This window comes from Ambystoma mexicanum, chromosome 6q, assembly GCF_040938575.1.
Source record: "Ambystoma mexicanum isolate Mex_15411 chromosome 6q, UKY_AmexF1_1, whole genome shotgun sequence".
NCBI lineage: Eukaryota > Metazoa > Chordata > Amphibia > Caudata > Ambystomatidae > Ambystoma > Ambystoma mexicanum.
This window is the reverse complement of record NC_090937.1, coordinates 200,226,866-200,246,475: the sequence shown is the minus strand read 5'-3', so window position 1 is coordinate 200,246,475 and position 19,610 is coordinate 200,226,866. Positions and strand designations below refer to the sequence as shown.

Genomic DNA, 19,610 nt, shown 5'->3' with positions numbered 1-19,610 from the left:
TTTGAAGCTTCTCGGCCCCTCTCAGGTTTGACACTGAGAGGGTTACCTGGGTTCCGGGATTGTATTTTAAGTTCCTTTCGGGGCGCCAGGTCCACTTCTTTATCGACTTCAAAATCATTCTCGAGTTGGTCCTACTTGCTCTCAAGGCCGCTTGTGGCTTGCGGTTTGGGCGCATGTCTCGGACCACGCAATCCACCCGTCACATGTCACGCTCCACCATTGTCTGATTCACCTTCTGCTTGTTTTCCTACTATGCTCCGTGTAAGGCATTGCTTGGCGGTCACTGTGTAGGTGTTGGACTGCACGGTCCACCAATTGCAGGTCACACAACCACCAGACATGTTCCACTCTTTCTCTGTGTTGGTCTCTGGTTGGTATTTGAGACGCTTTCCATGCGCCTCTATTTCTCTTTCTCCTTCTCTCAAACTGCCTCATTGTGGCCTCGTACTGTCCGATTTCGGGTTCCCGGACCAGTCTGGTGTTTAACTAATTGTTCCTTCTCTCAATCGGTCCACCGACCTACATTTTACCATTTTGTCATCTGCGACTAGTTCGGTTCTCTCCTCCTGTTTTTTCTCCACTACTTCTCCAACTCTGAGTTGACGCCCTGTTGACTGATGAGACTGTCTACTACAGTCATCTTTGACACACCTTCCTCAGTCATTCGGGTATCGAGATCTCTCTCCCTTCTCTGGATATCGAGCCCCACGTCCTTCTTTGCTGTTTGATATAAGTAGTGCAGACAGCCCCAGGGTAACGTCATTCAAATTGGTAGCACCTTGCCTTCTTCAAGAAACGAAGAAAACCCTTAATACAAGCATCAAGAAATACAGAAGCTAGTACCCATTTTTGTGATAGTTCCCTGGACAGTTCCACAGGAGGGTGGTACTGCAGAGTCAAAAGGAACTCCAGGAACAGCTTCATCGTCCAAGTGGGGCGGACCAAGAGTTGTACAAAAACCTAGACTGTGAAACCCTCCGTAAGGGAGCTACAAGCCGTATTAGGAAAATAGAACAACGTTGTGGAACCAGCAAGGAGAAGGGAGGCGTTCTCCTAGCCCCATGAGAACTTTTATTTATTTTATTTTTTTATTTATTTTGTATTTGTAAAGCGCCTAGCAGCCCGGAGGCATCGCGGTGCTGGTTCAAGAATGTGACTTAGTTACAGGGGGTGGAATTGATATATATGTCACACATTGGTCAAAATAGTGTTACAGTGGTCGTATGCCTTACAAGTTGGCATGACGAGAGGGAACAAAGAGGAGTACGAACATGTAGTACAGATATTGTGGCGGTTTACACGAACAACATGGTTTTTATTGCTTTTCTGAAGACTGTGTGGGATTCAATGCCTCTGATAGAGGGAGGTAACAGGTAACATGTTCCAGTTGATTGCAGCTAGAACTGGGAAGCTAGGGCCGCCTGCTCTAATCCTGAGGCTTTTAGGTATTTAGGTACTTTGTGAATTTATTTTTTCCATTGGGTCACAGAGAACCCGGAACGTTTGTGGAATGTTTGAACAACTTGAGAGGTATTTGGACGCTTTACATCCAAGAGAAGGGACTCGTTCTCCTGGATTACGAACATTAGCTGAACTTTATACTGTTTTGTTCTAGTGACAGTCATAGAATAGGAGCCTTTGTAACTGGAGCAGTGCATTTTTGTTTTGATGCACACAGACTTCCTGACGAGCAACCAAGTTTCTTTAGTTTAGGTGGGGAAAACCACTTAGAGTTAAGGATAGATAGATAGATTTGGTTTTCATTTAATAAAGGTCTATAGCAACCACTATTGCACCACTTGGTCAGACTCTTCATTCATTGTCGCCACATACTGCAATAGGAAATTCAAGCGCTGTTGCTGAAAGGAGCCACCGGGAAAGTGCCACGAAACTAGTTAAACAGAGGAATGTATTCTCTATACCCAAAAACGACCAGACAAAAAAGGCTGGTTCTAGATTTAAGACCGGCAAACACATGTGTCAAACCTCATAATTTCATGATGGACACTCTCTGAGTTAATGCCCCTAGTCAAAAGGGGGATTTCATAGCGAATTTTTATATGCAAGATGCATACTTTAATATTCCAGTTTTTCCAGATCATCCAAAGTATCAACACTTCAAAATAGATCAGTCGTTTCCAGTTCAAATCACTTCCTTTTGCCTTTGCCTCGGCATCTTGTGTGTTCACCAAGAGGCTTGCAGTTGTGGCAGCTCACCTATGCTACAAAATAATTCCAGTTTACCCTTATCTAGATAACTCGGTAATAATAGAGAAGAGTGAAAAACAATGTCAGATTTACACACTGGAAGTTGGCAATCCCCTGCACAAATTGGCTTTTCCATCAACGAAAAAGATATTCAGCCTATTTCAATGTCAGTCAATCAAAACATATTTATCTTGGTAGTAAAACGCCATTAAATCGTGTGTAAAAACTTAAACAATATCTAAACGGCAAAATCAATAAAAGATGTGTACATCAATAAAAATACAAATTGAGAAGAGTTATTTGCAGATACATCAGTAAATTAGTGAATCAAAATGATATCAAGCTGCAATCGTTTAGTGACAAAGTTCTAAAACAGCTAATAAATAAGACAATACTATAAAGCCTTAATTGTAAACAGTTAATTGGTAGTGCAGCCGTTTTAAGTGACCTAGTGTCACGCAGGGTGCCTGCGCCCCAACACACACCCGTGGTCCTTAACTTTGGGGCGGGGTGCATGCCGTGACTGGTGGCAGTACCCCCGTGGTGCCTGGCTGCGTCACTGTGCATTGCCTGTTGCAGCGCCCGGCAAAGTTTCATTGACGGACATACGTAAATGATCAAGCAAGAGTATATGCCCTTTTCAACTTTCACTACTTGAACAGCCTATATGTGGGCCTCAACCATTCATCCAACTACTAAAGCACATGAACAGCCAAGCTGCATGGCTGATCCTTCACCTCAAATCTCACACCCTCATCTCCTCAGGGATTAAAGCCCTCCAATGGCTCTACATGGACAGCAAAAATCACCCTGAAATCAATGCATTGTACAAAAGTGCCCATGTACCTTGCCCCCTTCCTGACTATGACCCATCAATCGTGGACGACAGGAAACTCATTCCAGTCAGAAATGGGTCTTTCCTTTTTTCTCCCTAAAAATCACTTTACTCCCAACATCAAAAAAATATGCAGTTATATACTCCTGCTTCAAAATGTTATCTGGACCACTCGTCCTAATTAACATTGATGGAGAAATCCTGTTGACTCCTCCAAAGTGGCGACTGCAGTACACCACTCTGCTCTATTGAATTTGCACGTTTACATATTGTAACCTAAATTGCTTGCTGCAAATTTTAACTTGTTGATATGATGTTCTATGTTTTTTTATCTGATTTAATTTGCCCTTTTGGAGCTCATGTTGCTCAATTTCATAATTCGACTGCAGTGACCAGGCACGTTTGCATGGCAGGTAGCATTTACAATGGATCACCTTTGGGGTCCACTGACTTTATCCTGGTGCAAAAAGCCAGCTAACCCCCATAGGGATTGTCAGCATTTGCGCTGGCATGAAATCCACGACGGCACAAATGCTGGAACGTTTGTGTGGTGGAGAGGAAGGAAGGTGGCAGAAACGCACTTGATTTCCACCCTTCCTCTCCACCACACAATAATTTACTTTAATTGTCTTTTGCTCTTCCACCCTGTAGCTTACACTATATTTCTATTGTGTTCTCCTCTGGCTTCTTCCCTTTGGTCCCTTTGGTTCTACTTAAATTTCTAGCCAATCTGACTTCCTCTCTTCGTTGTGCCTCTGCGGAAGATATGCTTATTTCCTATACTTATTAATGCAAGCTCACTTTCCAAACATGCTTTTGATCTTCATGATATACTTTTAGAGGACGGGCGCATTTTCTTTTTATTACCTTAACGTAGCTCTTCGACTCTTCATCCTCTTCTATTCCCGGAGCCATTTGTCTGGGATTAACTGTGTCCCGTTTGGATTGCTGGTTCTCCTTGGAAGTTGACATAGCGGTTATTTCTCGCTGTTCACTTCACCCCGGCTCTGTTAAATGCAGAGATTCTGGTTCTTAAACTCCAGGTCTTGGCTATTTGTCTCTCCTTTGACATCGCCCAACTAAGCACAACCCTTCATTTGCTTCTGCCTTTGCTGATGCCGTTTTTTGTCTCTCCCTTACCTGCTGCCACCTAATATTTGTGGCAGATTTCTGTATCTGGGCAGTGTGACGAAGTGAGGGAATTTGTCACTTCACCCCAAAAGAGAGCCCCTCCCTCTGAGGCTAGGGAGGTGGGCCTGTTTCACAGGACCCTCCCTTGGAGTCAAGGTAAGCGGGACCTCACAGGAAAGACTCCCCCTTTGGGGGCAAGGACTCCCATTCTCGTGAGGAACTCCCTGATGCCTTACACATGTTGGCCTATATGGAACCAACTAATATACAAAATAATTGCAAGTTCCAAGACCACGATGAAGAAAAAGTGAAGTTATTTCGTTACGAGAAAGAAAGAGCAGGTGTCTTTTTAAATCCAAGTCTTCAATTAACTGGAACAAGTACGTTGAAGAGAGAGAACGCTTAAAGGGAGATGGAGAGAGAATGAGAGACGACGGAAGACGCACAAAAGGGAGGCCCTCTGTGTGTAGAACACCTGAAGGAGGTGGAGCAAAAGCAGAGCACGAAGCCCACAGGATTGGAAAGTGCTTTGAGTTGGAGAGGGAGATGCTGGAAGCCTGGCGTGTAAGAAGCCAAGACAGCTGGAATAGAAAACTCAGTGGTGGTATGACCGTGTACCAATCATAAAAGTTTGTGAAAATCTCTGCAGTTTGACTTGTTTTTGGTCTTTGTTGGAGTTTTTATATCTGCTACTATACACAATTCATTAGCTGCCTATTAACCAGTGGGTGCTGTTTAAAACTCTGCATACTGCTTCCGTTTCTTCCCATAATAATTATGTCCAGCATGAAATCTGTTCTTCCAATCTTATGCTAATTGTAGTTCCTAGATTTAATTTCTCTTGCAGAGGTGGCCGCTCCTTTACTGTGCTGACCTGCTCTCTCTGGATCACCCCCAAACCCCTTGATCTAGGTCTTGCTGCCTCCCATCTACGCCACTTGGGTCTTCCTCTCAGGTGGCCAGGGAAGTGTCATTGCTCTTGGATCCTGACCCTGGGGGTGAATATGTGAGGGAGGATCACCTGGGTGGAGGGGGTTTGTGGAGTGGAGGAAAGGTGCCTTTAGGTGAGGCTTGGTATCCCCCTTTCCCACACCCTCCCCTCCCCGACCTTTGTAGATTATTACCACTCATCCGCACTGTCACACACACTAATTGTCCCATATTCATATCCCTTTAAGACTGGGACGTGGAAGAGACAACTAAGAGCAATGCACACTTCTCCCTGTACACACAACTTTGGGGTATCCAGTGATTTTACTGAAGATTCATTATTTGAGGTATTTTTTTACTGAAACCTTTTTTACCGAAGAAATACTGTTTTTTAAATTTGAAGGAATATATATTTATGATGGGGGCAAGGGGTAAAAACAGGTGGGGTGGGGGTTGGAGGATTAAAACATGGGGAAACAATGGGATTGGAGGGTGAGCACCCCCAAATAAATAAAACAATTCAGTATTTTTTCAGTAAAAAAGCTTTCAGTAAAATCACATAGAACCCCACTTTCGTACTGGGACGAGGAAGAGGACTGTGGAACACCACTCTAAGGGTCAGGCATATCCCATTGACGGAAGTACTTATGGTCAGGCAAAGGACTTGAAACTGCAGACAATTGAGCAGATAAAGGTGCATAAATGGAGGAGAGAGTCGTTTGGAAGGGGAGATCCAACTGGAAAGGAGGATGCAGCAACCTGATGTGGAGCAGGCTGGAGAGGGGCCGGTGAAAAGGACACCGATCTCTGCAGGAAAGCAAGGAAGACGCTGAGGTTAGGACATGCCTTTTGAGGGTCGAGAGCGCTGCAGAGCCCAGAGTCATGTGTTCCCTGCTGGAGCTTGGGCCATGTAAGTCTCCAGGAAGCCGCCGAAAGCAGCAGGAACGTTCGGAAGAGGCGAGCGCTGCTTGCCGGAGCTCCCGACGAGAGAGAGGGGAGCAGGAGAGAGCCGGGGAGGAAACCAAAAGCACCCGGGAGAGCGGCCGTACACCGGTGAGTGATGGAGACCACTCATGTCGGGGCACTCCAGGGGCATAGCATGGGCAAAGGAAGATGCAGATCGAGTGAAAGCATGTAATGAATGGGCCCGGAGACCAAATGGACATTATCGAATACCGAACAAGCTGCAAAGTACTTAATGAGTTATTGAATACCAAATGAAGGAAAATATATGAAAAATATATGAAAATATTAAACGTGCAAAAAGAAAGTGATGTGCATTTACAAACAAATTAATTTGAAGGAAAAGCATTTATGAACAATGTGAGAGTACAAGGCCAAGTGAAAACCAGTATTGACAGCTTGTGAAGAGCCAGGTGAAAACCAGTCATGGGAGCTTGTGAACAAGTGCAAAGCACATGATAATCACTATTGGATAGTGTGAAAGCATGGTGGTAACGAGGAGAAATACTATAAAGTGAAGTATGTGGAAGTCGCGTGTTGGCAGAGTCAGAAGACTGTCAAAGTTAAACAGAAGTGCATATTGACTCATAACACAAATAACGAAAGGAGACTTGTGTTGGCAAGGAAGTCCAATGAGAAGTAATTAACTTTGCAAAGTTCCAAAGGTTATCGGTTGCATGACCTGTGCTGGACCGTGTGGTCCGACAACTGCAACTAGACCGAGTAACCCCTACATGGAGTGAACCAGGGAAAGTCAATAGGCTGATGCTGATTTACCTAACAAGTGTTCAAGTGGCTGAAAGAAAAGGCAAGTTAAGTCAAGTGTTTAAAAGCCCAAAATGTTGCAAAGTGGATTTGAAATCAGTATTGAGAATTACGCAATTTGAATTGACTGTGAATTTGAAGCCAGGAGAGCTGCCTTCTTGGGGAAGGGAACCCCAAGGTCTTTTTGTGGAACTGTTTTGAACTTGGGGAACGGGAGCTGAGAGCAAGCCAAGAGCTGGAAGAAGCTCAGAACTTTAGTTTGAACATTGTTTCTTTGGTTGCTGACATCCCTACACATTGTATGTCTTTAGGTCTGAGGGAAAGTATAGGTTGTGGACACAGACAGACATTTTAGTTGAACTTTGACACAGAGCATCTTTCGTTTCTTTAGGTAGGGTAATCCCACCTTATTATAGGGCAAGCTGATTATAAAGTATGCATCGCTGCTTACTTCGCGGCTATAAAAGAAGCCAAGAAAATAGTTTTTTGCACTATGCCATCCCAAAGTCTTGTTTGCTGCTGTGAAATCGCTATCTCAGGCAGACAAATTAGTCCATCTCGGGCCTGCTGTGATTCCCTTGCCCAATTTTTCATATCTAAAATTGAGGTCATCCGTAATAGTATCCTGGCCTCTGCTTCTGCTCCTGTCACTGATAGGCAGATGCTTGACCCCAGTAGCTCGTCTACCGGGGATAAAGGGTCTTCCTTTCCACTTTTTACTGAGGAGACCGTACTGGCCGCTTCTGAACTCTTTCGATCTGGTTCTCCCCAGGATGTGATACCTCTTGTTGTCATGAAAGAGATCTTTGGTGATCTTCTAACGGAATTCACTTTGGCCATCAATGAATCCTGTCAGACCGGGGTGATCCCGCCGGCAATAAAGATTGCCACCGTCATCCCCCTTCTGAAAAAACCCTCATTGCACCCTTCTATTCTTTCCAACTTTCGGCCCATCTCTCTGTTTTCCCTTCTCAATGAAGCTGCTAGATAGAATCTTTAGTTTCTCCTCTTCTTGCTTCTTTTGTGGAAGTCTCTAAATAGAATGACCCTGCTTAATCTGGTTTTAGGCTGTGTCGAGGTACCGAAAGTGTTTTGGTCTCGGTGCTCAATGATATGGTCCAACTGGTTGATGCAGGTGGTGTGGGTGCCCTGATTTTATTAGATCTGTCAGCAGCATTTGACACCATAGACCACACCACCCTGCTCACCCGCCTGTCACAACTTGGCATAGCGGGCCAGGTCCTGACTTGGTTTTCGTCTTTTCTGGCTAACCGCACTCAGGTGTTGTCTCTCGCTTCCTTTCTCTCTGGCTCCTTCCACCTGTCCTGCGGTGTCCCGCAGGGATCCGCCTGGTCACCCTTTATTTTTAACATTTATATTTGGCCACTGATCTGTCTCATCTGCTCCCTAGGCGTCAGGTGCTATTCTTATGCAGACAACACCCAGTTTCTGATAAGGTTAGATCTTAATCAGACTGAGGTGTCGTCATGTTTGTATCAGTGCCTGACCGCTGTAGGTCAGTGGATGGGCCAGAACTGGTTGAAATTGAATGGGGACATGACTGAGGTGCTGGTGGTCGGAGCACCTCAGATCCACCTCTCTGGGTCACTTCCTTTTGGCCTGTTACTTTGGGTACCCCCCCAGTGCCTGTGACCAAGGTGAGGAATTTGGGAGTGATTCTTTCCTCCTCCCTCTCGATGAATGACCATGTGTCCTCTGTCTGTAAGATGCGTAATTTTCACCTACAAATGTTAAGGAAGGTCCTCTGCATGCTTCCGGCTGCCCTTCATTCCCCAGTGGTTGCTGACCTTGTGCTGAGCATACTTGATTACTGTAACTCCTTGAATTTGGCTCAGCCCAAGAGCATGATTCAATGGCTGCAGCGCTTACAAAATCATGCTGCCAGGCTAGCGGCAGGCTCTCCCTATGGGGCCCATATCTCCCCTGTCCTACGAGCCCTTCATCGGCTCCCTGTCATGCAGCGGATTAAGGTTAAGGCTACATGTATAGTATACCGGGCGCTGCATTTGATGGGGGGCAGAGTACCTCCAGGTGAAATTCACTCGCTATTTTCCCACTCATGCTCTTGGCTCAGCTTTGGTCGGCTTGCTGTCGGTTCCCACGTTCCGTAGGTCACGCACTGTTGGACGTGCTTTTTCTATTGCAACCACCCAAATGTTGAATGACTTTACTCTACTAGTAAAAAACGTGTCTGACCATTTGAGTTTCAGGAAAGCGCTAAAGACATGTCTGTTTTAATTTTCCAGTGAACGCTCCTCTTTGATTCTCCTCCCTCTTCAGCGCCAGAATAACTTCTGAGGAATGCTGCGCTTTACAAATTACATTACATAACATAACAAGTCAGTCCTTACTCCATCCAGACGTTCAAGAAATAAACCATTGATTTGAGAAAAAGTTAATCTGTTGTCTGTGTCTTGCTTCATGATCCCTTCCCCTTCACATTACTTGGTTTAGTAGGGCATGGTGCCTGCTTTTACTCCAATCTGAAAACCACCTCCTTGTGAGATGAATGCCCTCTTGTTTGTTTGTTTATTTATTTAGTAGGGCGCACCAAACCTGTAGGTAGCTGGTCGCAACAAGAAAAGAATACTTTCAACTTAGTTACAACGTAGTGTAGGTACAGTATAGCAAGAAAAGAAGAATAATTACAGTGATATTTACATGTGTGAAGATGATAGAAATAAAGATACACATAGACATACAAAATAAATTAACAGTTGAATCCAGGAGTATCACTAGCTATAGTGATTAGGTAGACAAAATAAAATAGCAGTTGAATCAGGATATCTCTGGGCATAGTGATTGGGTAGACATTAGGTGTCAGCAGATTGGAGCCAGGTTAGTGCTTTGCTTCTGAAACTGGTGTAAGGTTGATTTATTCTGAGGTGCAGTGGGAGGTTATTCCAGGCTTGAGCGGTTTTGACTGGGAAGCTAGTCCCTCCCGCTTTGGTCAGTTTAAATCCTGGCATCTCGAGGCAATGGGGGTTTGTAACTCTAGTCGGTCGCAAGGAGGTTTTCCTATTTATTCTGTTCACTAGGTATGGGGGGCAGCATCGTTAAGACATTTGTGTGTAAGTGAAATAGTTTTGAGCAATATTCTGTCGCTAATTTTTAGCCAGTGGTGGTCTCTTCTGCAATTAGTAATGTGCTCTCTGTTGGCTAAGTTCAAAGCTGTTCTTAGGGCATTATTTTGCAATATCTGCAGTTTATTGAGGATATAGTTATTAGCTCCTAGATAAGGTGAGTTGCAATAATCAAGTTTAGATAATACGAGGGCATTGGCCAGGGTGATACAACTCGTTTCAGATAGAAACGGGCAGCGTGCTCGAATGAGCTTGCCTGTGTGTGCTGTTGATGAAGCTAATGAGTTCACCTGCTTCCTTAGGGTTAAGGTAACGTCTAGATAGAAACCCAAAGTTTTTACCTCTTTTACTGCTTTGAACCAGGATCATAATTTCAGTTTTCTCGTCATTCAAGCAAAGGCCATGGGAGGCCCATCCATGCTTGAATGAGAGAGTATATTTCATTTACCAGGGACGTATCGTTGTCAAAATTGCCCGAAAGGGGAATGAGGATCTGTGTGTCAACAGCGTAATTAGTGTGGGTGACACCCAGTCTGTCCAATTTGTCAAATAGGGGCTTGGTAAAAATATTGTTCGTAGTAGGTGAAACACAAAATCCTTGTGGGACACCGCATGTAATGTTGATCGGGTCTGCCGAGTCAGATGGGGAGAAAACTTGCATGGTTCTGTTAGCGAGAAAAGATTGAACCCAGGCTATAGCATCGCAAGAGAAGTGGGCTGCAGAGGCTAAGTGTTTGCAGAGCACTGCATGGTCCACTAAATCAAAAGCGGCCGAGAGGTCCAGGAGCAATAACATTGCCATTTTTCCCTTGTCTTTAAGCTCATCAATTTGCGTCATCAATCAGTGCGGTCTCAGTGCCATGTTGGGGTCTGAAACCTGATTGACGAGATCCCAGCAGGTGGTGAGCTTCAAGGTAGCGCTGAATCTGAAGGTATGCTACCCGGTCAATTATTGTTGAAATTCATACCTAACCAACTAAACTAAGGGTGCTCGTCAAAATTTGTCAAAATAATAATCTTGACCTCTGTCCAAAATCTGAATTCTAAACCGCCCCACCACTAAAAAAACAACTTCAAAAGGGAAAGCTCTGAGACCTATGGGTGTGTAGCATTTTTATATAAGAAATTAATTATTATTATTAATATAGGCTTCCCTCAGTGTTCTTTACTCTGACGTCTCTTGGTGTTTCCAGGGATCTCTCCTAGTTTCAGTTCCCAATATTTAATAGGGGACAGGTCTCCTGACCGTTTCAGTTTGTGTTAATTTCGCCAGAGTTCCAAATAATGAAAATGGTTTCTTTATAGCATAAACTCTGAAGTAATGTAATGCGTCATTTGTATAGCGCCTTTCACCATTTATATGGTCACATTGCACTGAAGGTGAACGCCCTCGGGGGACCGAGGTCCAAGGTGTGGGAAATTCCAGGGGGTGCTAGTATGTATGTATGTATGTGTGTGTGCATTATTGCCAATACAAGGATATAAAGGGTGGCCAAGTCCCTGGTAGCCACCCATGTCTAGTTGGCATATGGATGGGTGGAGATAGGTAGTTTAGGGAGGTAGTCTAAAGGGGCTATGTGAGAGGATAGTCGTTGTGTTTAGCTACAGTTCAAATATTTGCCGTGAAAGGTAGCTGCATTCTTATGCTGTGCAAAGTGTCTTAGAGTAGTGTGTGATAGCACATGCATGCGAAATCCCACTTGGTACCGTCACAAGACGCCCTGTTCCTGGGAGCCAGACTCGACACAGTGGCACGATTGGCTTTGCCGTCGGCGGAAAGGCCATTCTGAGCAAGGTACAACGGCTGTTGACCATGGACATGGCCAGGGTGAGGTCCATCAAGTCCCTACACAGCATGTCATTGTGCATCTTCCTCGTGCGCCTATACAGGTTGCGGATGCAACCACTACAGGAGTTCCTCAACGCCCGTTGGATGCAAGCAGCGGCCAGTTTCGAAGACAAGATCTTCCTCAACGAGACGTTCCGCCAAGCAATCCGGTGGTGGGGCAACCGTGCGCATCTAGCGGCGGGTATGGACTTCCAGACCCCGACACACCAGGAAACTGTGACGACGGACGCCTCCCTGGAAGGATGGGGAGCGCACACCAGAGATCTCCACTCACGTGGCCTTTGGCTCCCGGAGGAGAGGTCCCTACACATCAACGTCCTGGAGCTCCGAGCCGTGTTCTGGGCCCTTGGGTTGTTCCTCCCATCCCTCAAGGGCAAGGTGGTGAGGGTCTTCACCGACAACACCACCATGATGTTCTACATCCGGAAGCAATGGGGCACCAGATCCCCAGCCCTGTCCAAGGAAGCACAGGATCTGTGGCACTGGGCCGTTGCCCACAGGATGTTCCTGGTACCTTTCCACCTGGCAGGAGTAAAGAACACTGTTGCTGACTCACTCAGCAGGGAGCTGCGCTCGTGCCACGAGTGGGAACTCCTGCAGGATCAAGCGGATCTGCTTTTTCGACGATGGGGCAATCCCCAGATAGATCTCTTTGCGACGGCAAAGAACACCAAGTGCCGGAGGTTCGCCAGCAGGTTTCCCCAGCCGGGGAGCATGGGCGATGCATTCTCTTTCCCCTGGGACGGCCTGTTCCTGTATGCGTTCCCGCCGTTGCTTCTGCGACTCATCAGTCAACTCAGACGGTCCCGGTGCAAGATGATCCTCGTTGCACTGGCATGGCCGAGGCAGATATGATTCCCGGACCTTCTGGACTTGTCAGCGTCCCCCCCAGTCAAACTGTCGACAGACGCGGATCTTTTTGCCAGAGAAGGAGGCGCCATCCTACATCACGACCCAGGATCGCTGAACCTGCAGGCCTGGCTCCTGCAGCACTAGAGTGCGGAGGCTACGATATCCCAGCGGACTGCAAGGAGGTCCTTGCAAAGGCCAGGGTGTCCTTGACTCTTAAGTGCTATGGGCATACATTGAAGAGGTTCTCTGTCTGATAGAGATCAACCCTCTATGGATTATGGCCCCTCAAGTGCTGCCGTACTTGCTGTCACTGGCCAAGGCGGGGCAGGCACATGCCTCTATCAAGATCCATCTGGCGGCTATCTCCCACTACACCAGAACTCCGGGGCGGTCGTCGCTGTGGTCTCACCGCCTGGTTGGTGAAGGAGTTCATGAAAGGACTCTTCCGCTCGTTCCCGCCGGTGAAGGCTCTGGCCCTGGTGTGGGAGCTCAACGTGATGCAGACTAGGCTTATGGGCCATCATTCGAGCCTCTGCATTCGGCACCGTTGAAGTTCCTATCGTGGAAAACAGCGTTTCTTGTGGCCATCACCTCCACACGACGAGTGGGAGAGATCCAGGCCCTCTCCTGTAAACCTCCATATCTGACATTCCACAAGACGAGGGTAGTGCTGAGAATGCACCCCTCCTTCATGCCCAAGGTGCCGTCAGACTTCCATCTCAACGAGCCCTTGGTGTTACCTATTTTGTTCCCGTCGCCTTCGTCGCCGGCCGAGAGTACTTTGCACTCGCTGGATGTGGCTAGAGCGCTGAAGTTCTACGTGGACCGCACAAAGAGTTTTCGGAAGACATCACAGCTGTTTGCGAACTTTGGACCTGTGAACCAAGGGAAGGCCCTTTCGAAGGCTTCCATTTCCAGATGGCTCTCCAGCTGCATAATGCACTGTCACCGGTTGGCAAACCGAATGTTGCCCGGCCGTCCGAGAGCCCATTCGACCAGAGCGATCGCTGCTACTATGGCGTTCCTGTCTGGTGTGCCCCTGCTGAACATCTGCTGGGCTGTAGGTTGATACACACCTTCACGAGATTCTACTGCGTCGACCGGTATTCCAGGGAGGAGTCCAGAGTCGACCAGGAAGTGCTGCGCAACCTGTTCGCTTGAAGGTGAGCCTGGTGAGGAGGTAAGAGATGCTTAATGTTGAGTTGTTGAAATGCTTAATGTTGACCCTTGCCACCTCCCATGGTTGTGCATGTGTGTACTGCTATGTATTCTTGTATTCATGAGCATGTGAATCCATGCCAGACCCCATGCTGGAGAAGGAACAAGTTACTTACCTGTAACTGTTGTCCTCCAGCATGGGTCTGGCATGGATTCACACGCGAAACCTCCCTCCAACCCCTCTGCGGCTCTTCTCTTGGTGTTATGTTTCGGCCATGGAAGGTTTGGCAAAGATGGTCCCTTTCCCGACTCCGATGATTGTTCTATGACTAGAACCGTTTTGCACGGTCTAGTCTTCCTCCAAGATGGCCGCCGCCAGTCAGCGTTGCTATAACAACGCACTGAAACCTACGTTCAGTGCGTTGTATTGCTCTTACTTCCTGTTTTGACTTGGAACTCTTGTGTTCGAGTTGCCTTCGGTTCGCTCTCGCTCCTGGTCTGTTTTGCGGGAGTTTTCTCCGGCTTCCGCCCTTCCCCGCTCTGTCCCTCTTCGCTCAGCTTTATACTTTGCCTTCTTTCCTCGCTCTCTCTCTCTCTCTCTCTTCCGGTGGCGGTTGAGTGCTCTCCTTCTGCTAGCCTGCGGCTCCCAGTGGCATCTCGGTTCGGGCCGCAGGATTCCTTTACTTACCTGTGCCCCTGCACGCTCTGAAGTCTCTCTGGACGTTCAACCTTATACCTCCCTTCGTTCTGTCTTTCTATCCCTACCGCCTTTTTCTATCTACGTTTACTTTCCTCTTTTACTGAATATTAGCTACGGACTGCAGTATATCTACCGCTGACCTAATCGAGCTCCACGTTCAGCCCGAGTGCTTGAGTGCTTCAGGGTTTTTTGGTGCCGCAGAAGCTTTTTCCCTGAATTCTCTGACGGGCTTACTGGGGGTCCCACTTGGCGGGGAGTTCCTCAGTTTGCCAAGGTGGCCTCTAGTGGAGCCCGTCCCTACCTCCACGATAAGAAGGTAAAGGGTCGAAGAAAGAAGATGATCCCGGCGGCCACTACTAGAGGAGGTAGAGGGGCCTCACGAACTTTGAGCACGTCCTCAGGATCTTCAGGTGAGGAGGGGTCTTGGGAGATAGACCTAGCCGTTAGCAATCCTGACACTTGGTCCTACTGCCACATTACGTGCTACCAAATCTGAAGATGGCTGCCAGAGGAGGGGCTTAGGTAGAGGGCAGTCATTGGCTGGGGGCAGTATGACCCAGAGACCAGTGATTGGTTAGTAGTAAGAAGACAGTTCAGAAATGAAATTGAAACAGATTTTTTCTTTACCGAGGATTCCCAGCCTGACGACGGGGAATGTTCATGAGCATGTGAATCCTTGCCAGAACCATGCTGGAGAACAACAGTTGCAGGGAAGTAACTTGGTCTATATTGTTTATGTCAGTCTCCCTCTCTGGACCTGATTGCCCCTCATAGAGATAAAGATTCTTCATTCCTCTCCTGTTCTCATAGCCTGCTCTGTGCCCCCCCCTTCTCTGAGCCACCTACGTAACTTCTCTGTAGCAGGTCCTGCTCCAGCAAGATCGCTCGGACCTGTTAATGCTGGCATTCTCCCCAGCTCCTGGGAGTCCTCTTCTGAATGCAAGTGGCAGTGTCTCACCGCTTGCTGCTATGTTGCTCTCTCTCTGGTTTCACCTAGTGCGAGCAGAGTACTCATTCTGCTCTTGCTCGCTGGGTTCGCCATTGTTTCTTGAGCTGCAGGACCACTATGTCCTCCGCATGGTCATGCCTTCCCTTGGGGCCGACACTGCTCTGCCTCGCTGACTCTGCACAACCCTGTGCCTCGTCAGCCTCTTTCTCTCAGGCTTCCCTCCCGGTTTCTATCTGGGCCTCCCTCCGTACTACCCTCTCTCTGCTTTCTGGACTCATTCCTCTCTTGCTTGTCGAGTTTGGCATTGTTTCCTGGACTCCAGGCCCACCACATCTGCATGACACGCCTACCCATGTGGCCTGTTTTGCTCTGCGTCACCGACTGCGCACAACCCTGTGGCCCATCGGCCATGTTTCTTATTCTCTTGTGTTTCCCTCCTGGTTTCTCTCCGGGTTACCCTCCAAAACTCCTTCCAGTTTCTTCTTGTGCCACAGTCGGCTCCTCTCGGTTGATAAGTCGGAGGCTCGCCTCTGCACATCGCTTCTCCTGCTCCACTCAAGGGGTAAAGTATTTTTATTCTTGCTACCAGACGCCTAAGGGGTGTGTTTAAGTGTGAAGCCCATTGAGAGGCCAGTTTTGTCTTGAGCCAACTGTTCAAATGCACTTTCTATATTATTTGGAATTCCACAGCTGACTGTCAGTTCCACTTCTTGAATTCCCATATATGCAGACAATGTCTCCTTCGCTAGGAGTTCCTTAAGAGAATGGAAGCCCCTGTCCCCTGGTGGGGAGTAACTCCCAGTGAAGTCCCGCTTTCACAAACTCTTAGGGAGGGTTTTTCTTTTCGTGCTCACCTCCTTAGGCTCAAAGGGGGTGCCCTTCCCTCCCCAAGCAAGAAGGGTCGAAACTCCTGGCTCCATCGCTCCTCCTTAATGCCTAGGTCCACACACCATGTACTCCCCACCCTACCTGAGACTCAGTGATTTGCTCCCCACTGCCCCCCCGCCCAACCTGGTTGCTTGTAGATCAGTTGCTGCCAATTGCCCACCCTCGCCCTCACCTGTTGGCTCCCTGCTCCTTTTTCTGTGCTTCCCTTACTGTGTTCTTGCCCCTATGATTGATTGTAAAGTGCCCTGATGCTTCCCGAAGCTAGGTCTGCACTCAATTGATACCCTAATATTATTATTATTATTGTTCTTATTAACGAAACCTCCTGATTCATCACCGTAGCAGTACCATCATTTCTCAGCAGTGCATCCTCTCAAGCAATGCAAGCACTTAATTTGCCCAATATCAATGGGACACCTCCCTTAAATCGATCTGTCTGTTGTGTCCTTTGGCCTGGCCTATAGAGACTCTATCTTCAAGAAAGGTCTTTCCAAATGGATCTAATCTATCAAACCCGTCGGCCAACATCCATCAGGGATCATCACTTCTTCCTCTTCAGTAATGCATGCGTTTGGATACTGGTTAGTAATCTATTCAAAGCATGTGAGTCTCTGAAAGATCCAAAGCCAGGTAAGTAAAAAATACTTACCTGTAAATATAGTAATTAACTTTTAGTATATTTCATAGGTATACATGCAACCCACCTGCCTGCCGCAGTGAACGCAACGTGCTAATAGCAACTGAAACTGGCCTGCAGGGCAGAGCCTAGGGCCCCTCTAGCACCATGGTCTCCAAAGAGTAGATGGTGATCCACTGGTAGCTCGCTGGGGGCTTCCTAGTAGCTCTTTGCATCTGACACCAAAATGAGTACTGTGTGTTTATTTTGGTGTCTGAAATCTCTCGGCCTCTTCCCTTGTGCATCCCCTCTCCTCTTCCTGCAAAGCAAACATTCAAAAGCTTTGTGCACAGTGAGAGCAGGGGCTGCATCTGGGTTTGAAGGGCACAGGGCAGTGTCCCAACAAGGCGATAACTATCAATAACGAACATTAATTGGGGAATGTGTATTGTGGCCATTGTCCCCAAGAGGTACCAAATGATGGCTGATTAAAAAGGGAACAGTGCTTAAATCAGCATGCCATGTGAAACAAAGCTGGGGCTGTGATCGTTTCAGTCTCACTGTTTCTTTAGATTCATTTCGTTTAGCATTACTTTGCATCGTGGTAACTGTAGGCTTTCAATCGCAATGGGCCTCATTACAGTTTGCCGGTAACCCGCCGGATTCACCAGCGGGTTGCCGCCAAACCCGTAACACTGTTTCCGCCGCATGAGATCCCACTGCCACTGGGGCTTAACATGTCCTGGCGGCCCAGGATCTCAGACAGCAGAAAATGTTGTTCCCCATTCCCAAAGAGTCCGATTGGACTCTATGAAAGTGGGGACACGGAAGTACCAACACTGTTGCTAACGGTGCCAGTGCTTCCGTGACAACTGTGCCTACCAGAGCCGCTGCGCCCGGGAGGTCATACCTGCCAGGTGCAGAGGCCAAGGCAAGCACAGTTGTAGTCAGCTGGTCCAGAATGGGTGCCGGTACGTTGCTACCGGCACCCTTAATTCCAGACCTAGAGATTTGTAATGTGTCTTTCCAGATGGATCTAATCTATCAAAACCTTCTGCCATATATAAGCCAACATCCTTCAGGGATCATCCATTCTTCCTCTTCATGTTTAGTAATGAATGTCTCTGGATACTGCTTAGCATTCTATTAAAAGCATGTGAGTCTATGAAAGATCCAAAGCCAGAGAACTAACAAGTTATTTACCTGTAACTATACTAATTCACTTTCGGTATAATTCATAGATCTAGATGCAACCCATCTGCCCGCCTCCTGGCCTACAGGGCAGAGCATAGCTTCCCTCTAAGCCATATTGGAATGAGCTTCAGAAAGCCCAGAATGAGGTGATTGCTTGTTTAAAATCACACTAAGGATTCACAGCTTGACGGGAATATTCAAGTTTGTGATTCTATGAAAAATACCAAAGCTGGATAACTATTGTTACAGATAAATTGCAGTTTAATTTCTTATTTTAGCAAAAAATGCATATTTCTATTATATTTGATTGGCGTAGGCTTTATTTATTAACATCATGTGTTAAATTGTTTTCTAGCACGCCCATGCACATTCGTCAGGCTACTTCATCACCCAAGACTCTTCCTTTGGAAACCTCATTTTACCTGTTCTCCCTCGGCTTGACCCGGAATAAAGTGATGTGCTTCTCATGACTGTTGGGATTCAATGTCATATATTTCATTGTGGTTTGTTAAAGTGGCTGTCTTAAAAGCAATTTAATAAGTACCATTGTGTTGCAAGAAATTAAATGTAATGTTTTTTTTAAACTGCTCAGTATTTTTTGTAAAATTTTATTAAACAAAAACTAACAATTATATTTGTGAGAAATGGTGTTGCTTCCGACCAACATGTATGCTATTCAGCTGAAGCATTAAGCTCAGACAAACTTGAGGTGGGTAGTGTCATCAATGGGAAAATTAAGCAGTAACGCCAATGTAGATTAGCGTTAGAAGGGCAACAGGTAGGCAGATGCCATGTGTCCCCTATGTACAGCACTCCTTTGCTTATCAGCGAGGTTCGCACTTCATAAAGCCCATCCATGCATACATGCAAATATTCTCTAACGCTGTTTCAAATGTTTGCCACCCACAGTCCAGATGAAACCAAAAGGAATACATTGCTCTATGACATAACCCCTAGTTTCCGATAAAATGGCCACTATTTCACTATAAATTCCTTTCCCCCTGCAACTGCCTTAGCAAGAGCACTTAACCTCCCCAAACTTTATTGCAAAGTGCACTCTATGGGCCCTTCAGATGCCAATGTATCCAAACTTCAGCTACTGCAAAACAAAGCTTTGCGTGCCACCCTTGGTCTACAACGCTCCAACCACATTTCAGCCAACAGACGAGAGGCCCATTGGCTTTCTATGAAAGCTCGAATCGACTTCAAAACATGACTATTACTCATCGCTGAATTTGCAGGGATACCCCCCTCTACCTCAACAGCATTATTCAGAAACTCCCAGTGCGCGCACTAAGATCCAGTTCCAGCATCTCACTGCTCACCTCTCGCTTCAAGAGAAAAGGAGCAGGTGCTGTCTGTTTCGAATGGATTGTGTCCTCCAACGCATTCCACATCTTTGACATGTAATGTCCACAGCTGTGCACTTCAGAAACTTTTTCGGCAGAGGGCGTCCTGCGTCGATGGC

General features: G+C 46.8%; 1 protein-coding gene across 1 annotated transcript in view; it reads left to right on the top strand.

Moving 5' to 3' along the window:
* INIP (INTS3 and NABP interacting protein) overlaps nucleotides 1-18,774 on the top strand; it is a 363,842-nt gene extending 345,068 nt beyond the window's left edge. The window contains exon 4 of the mRNA XM_069630641.1: nucleotides 18,498-18,774. Within this exon, the coding sequence (XP_069486742.1) occupies nucleotides 18,498-18,593 (96 nt within the window). The 3' untranslated portion in view covers nucleotides 18,594-18,774. The remainder of the gene's footprint in view (nucleotides 1-18,497) is intronic.
* The last annotated feature ends 836 nt before the right edge of the window (nucleotides 18,775-19,610 follow it).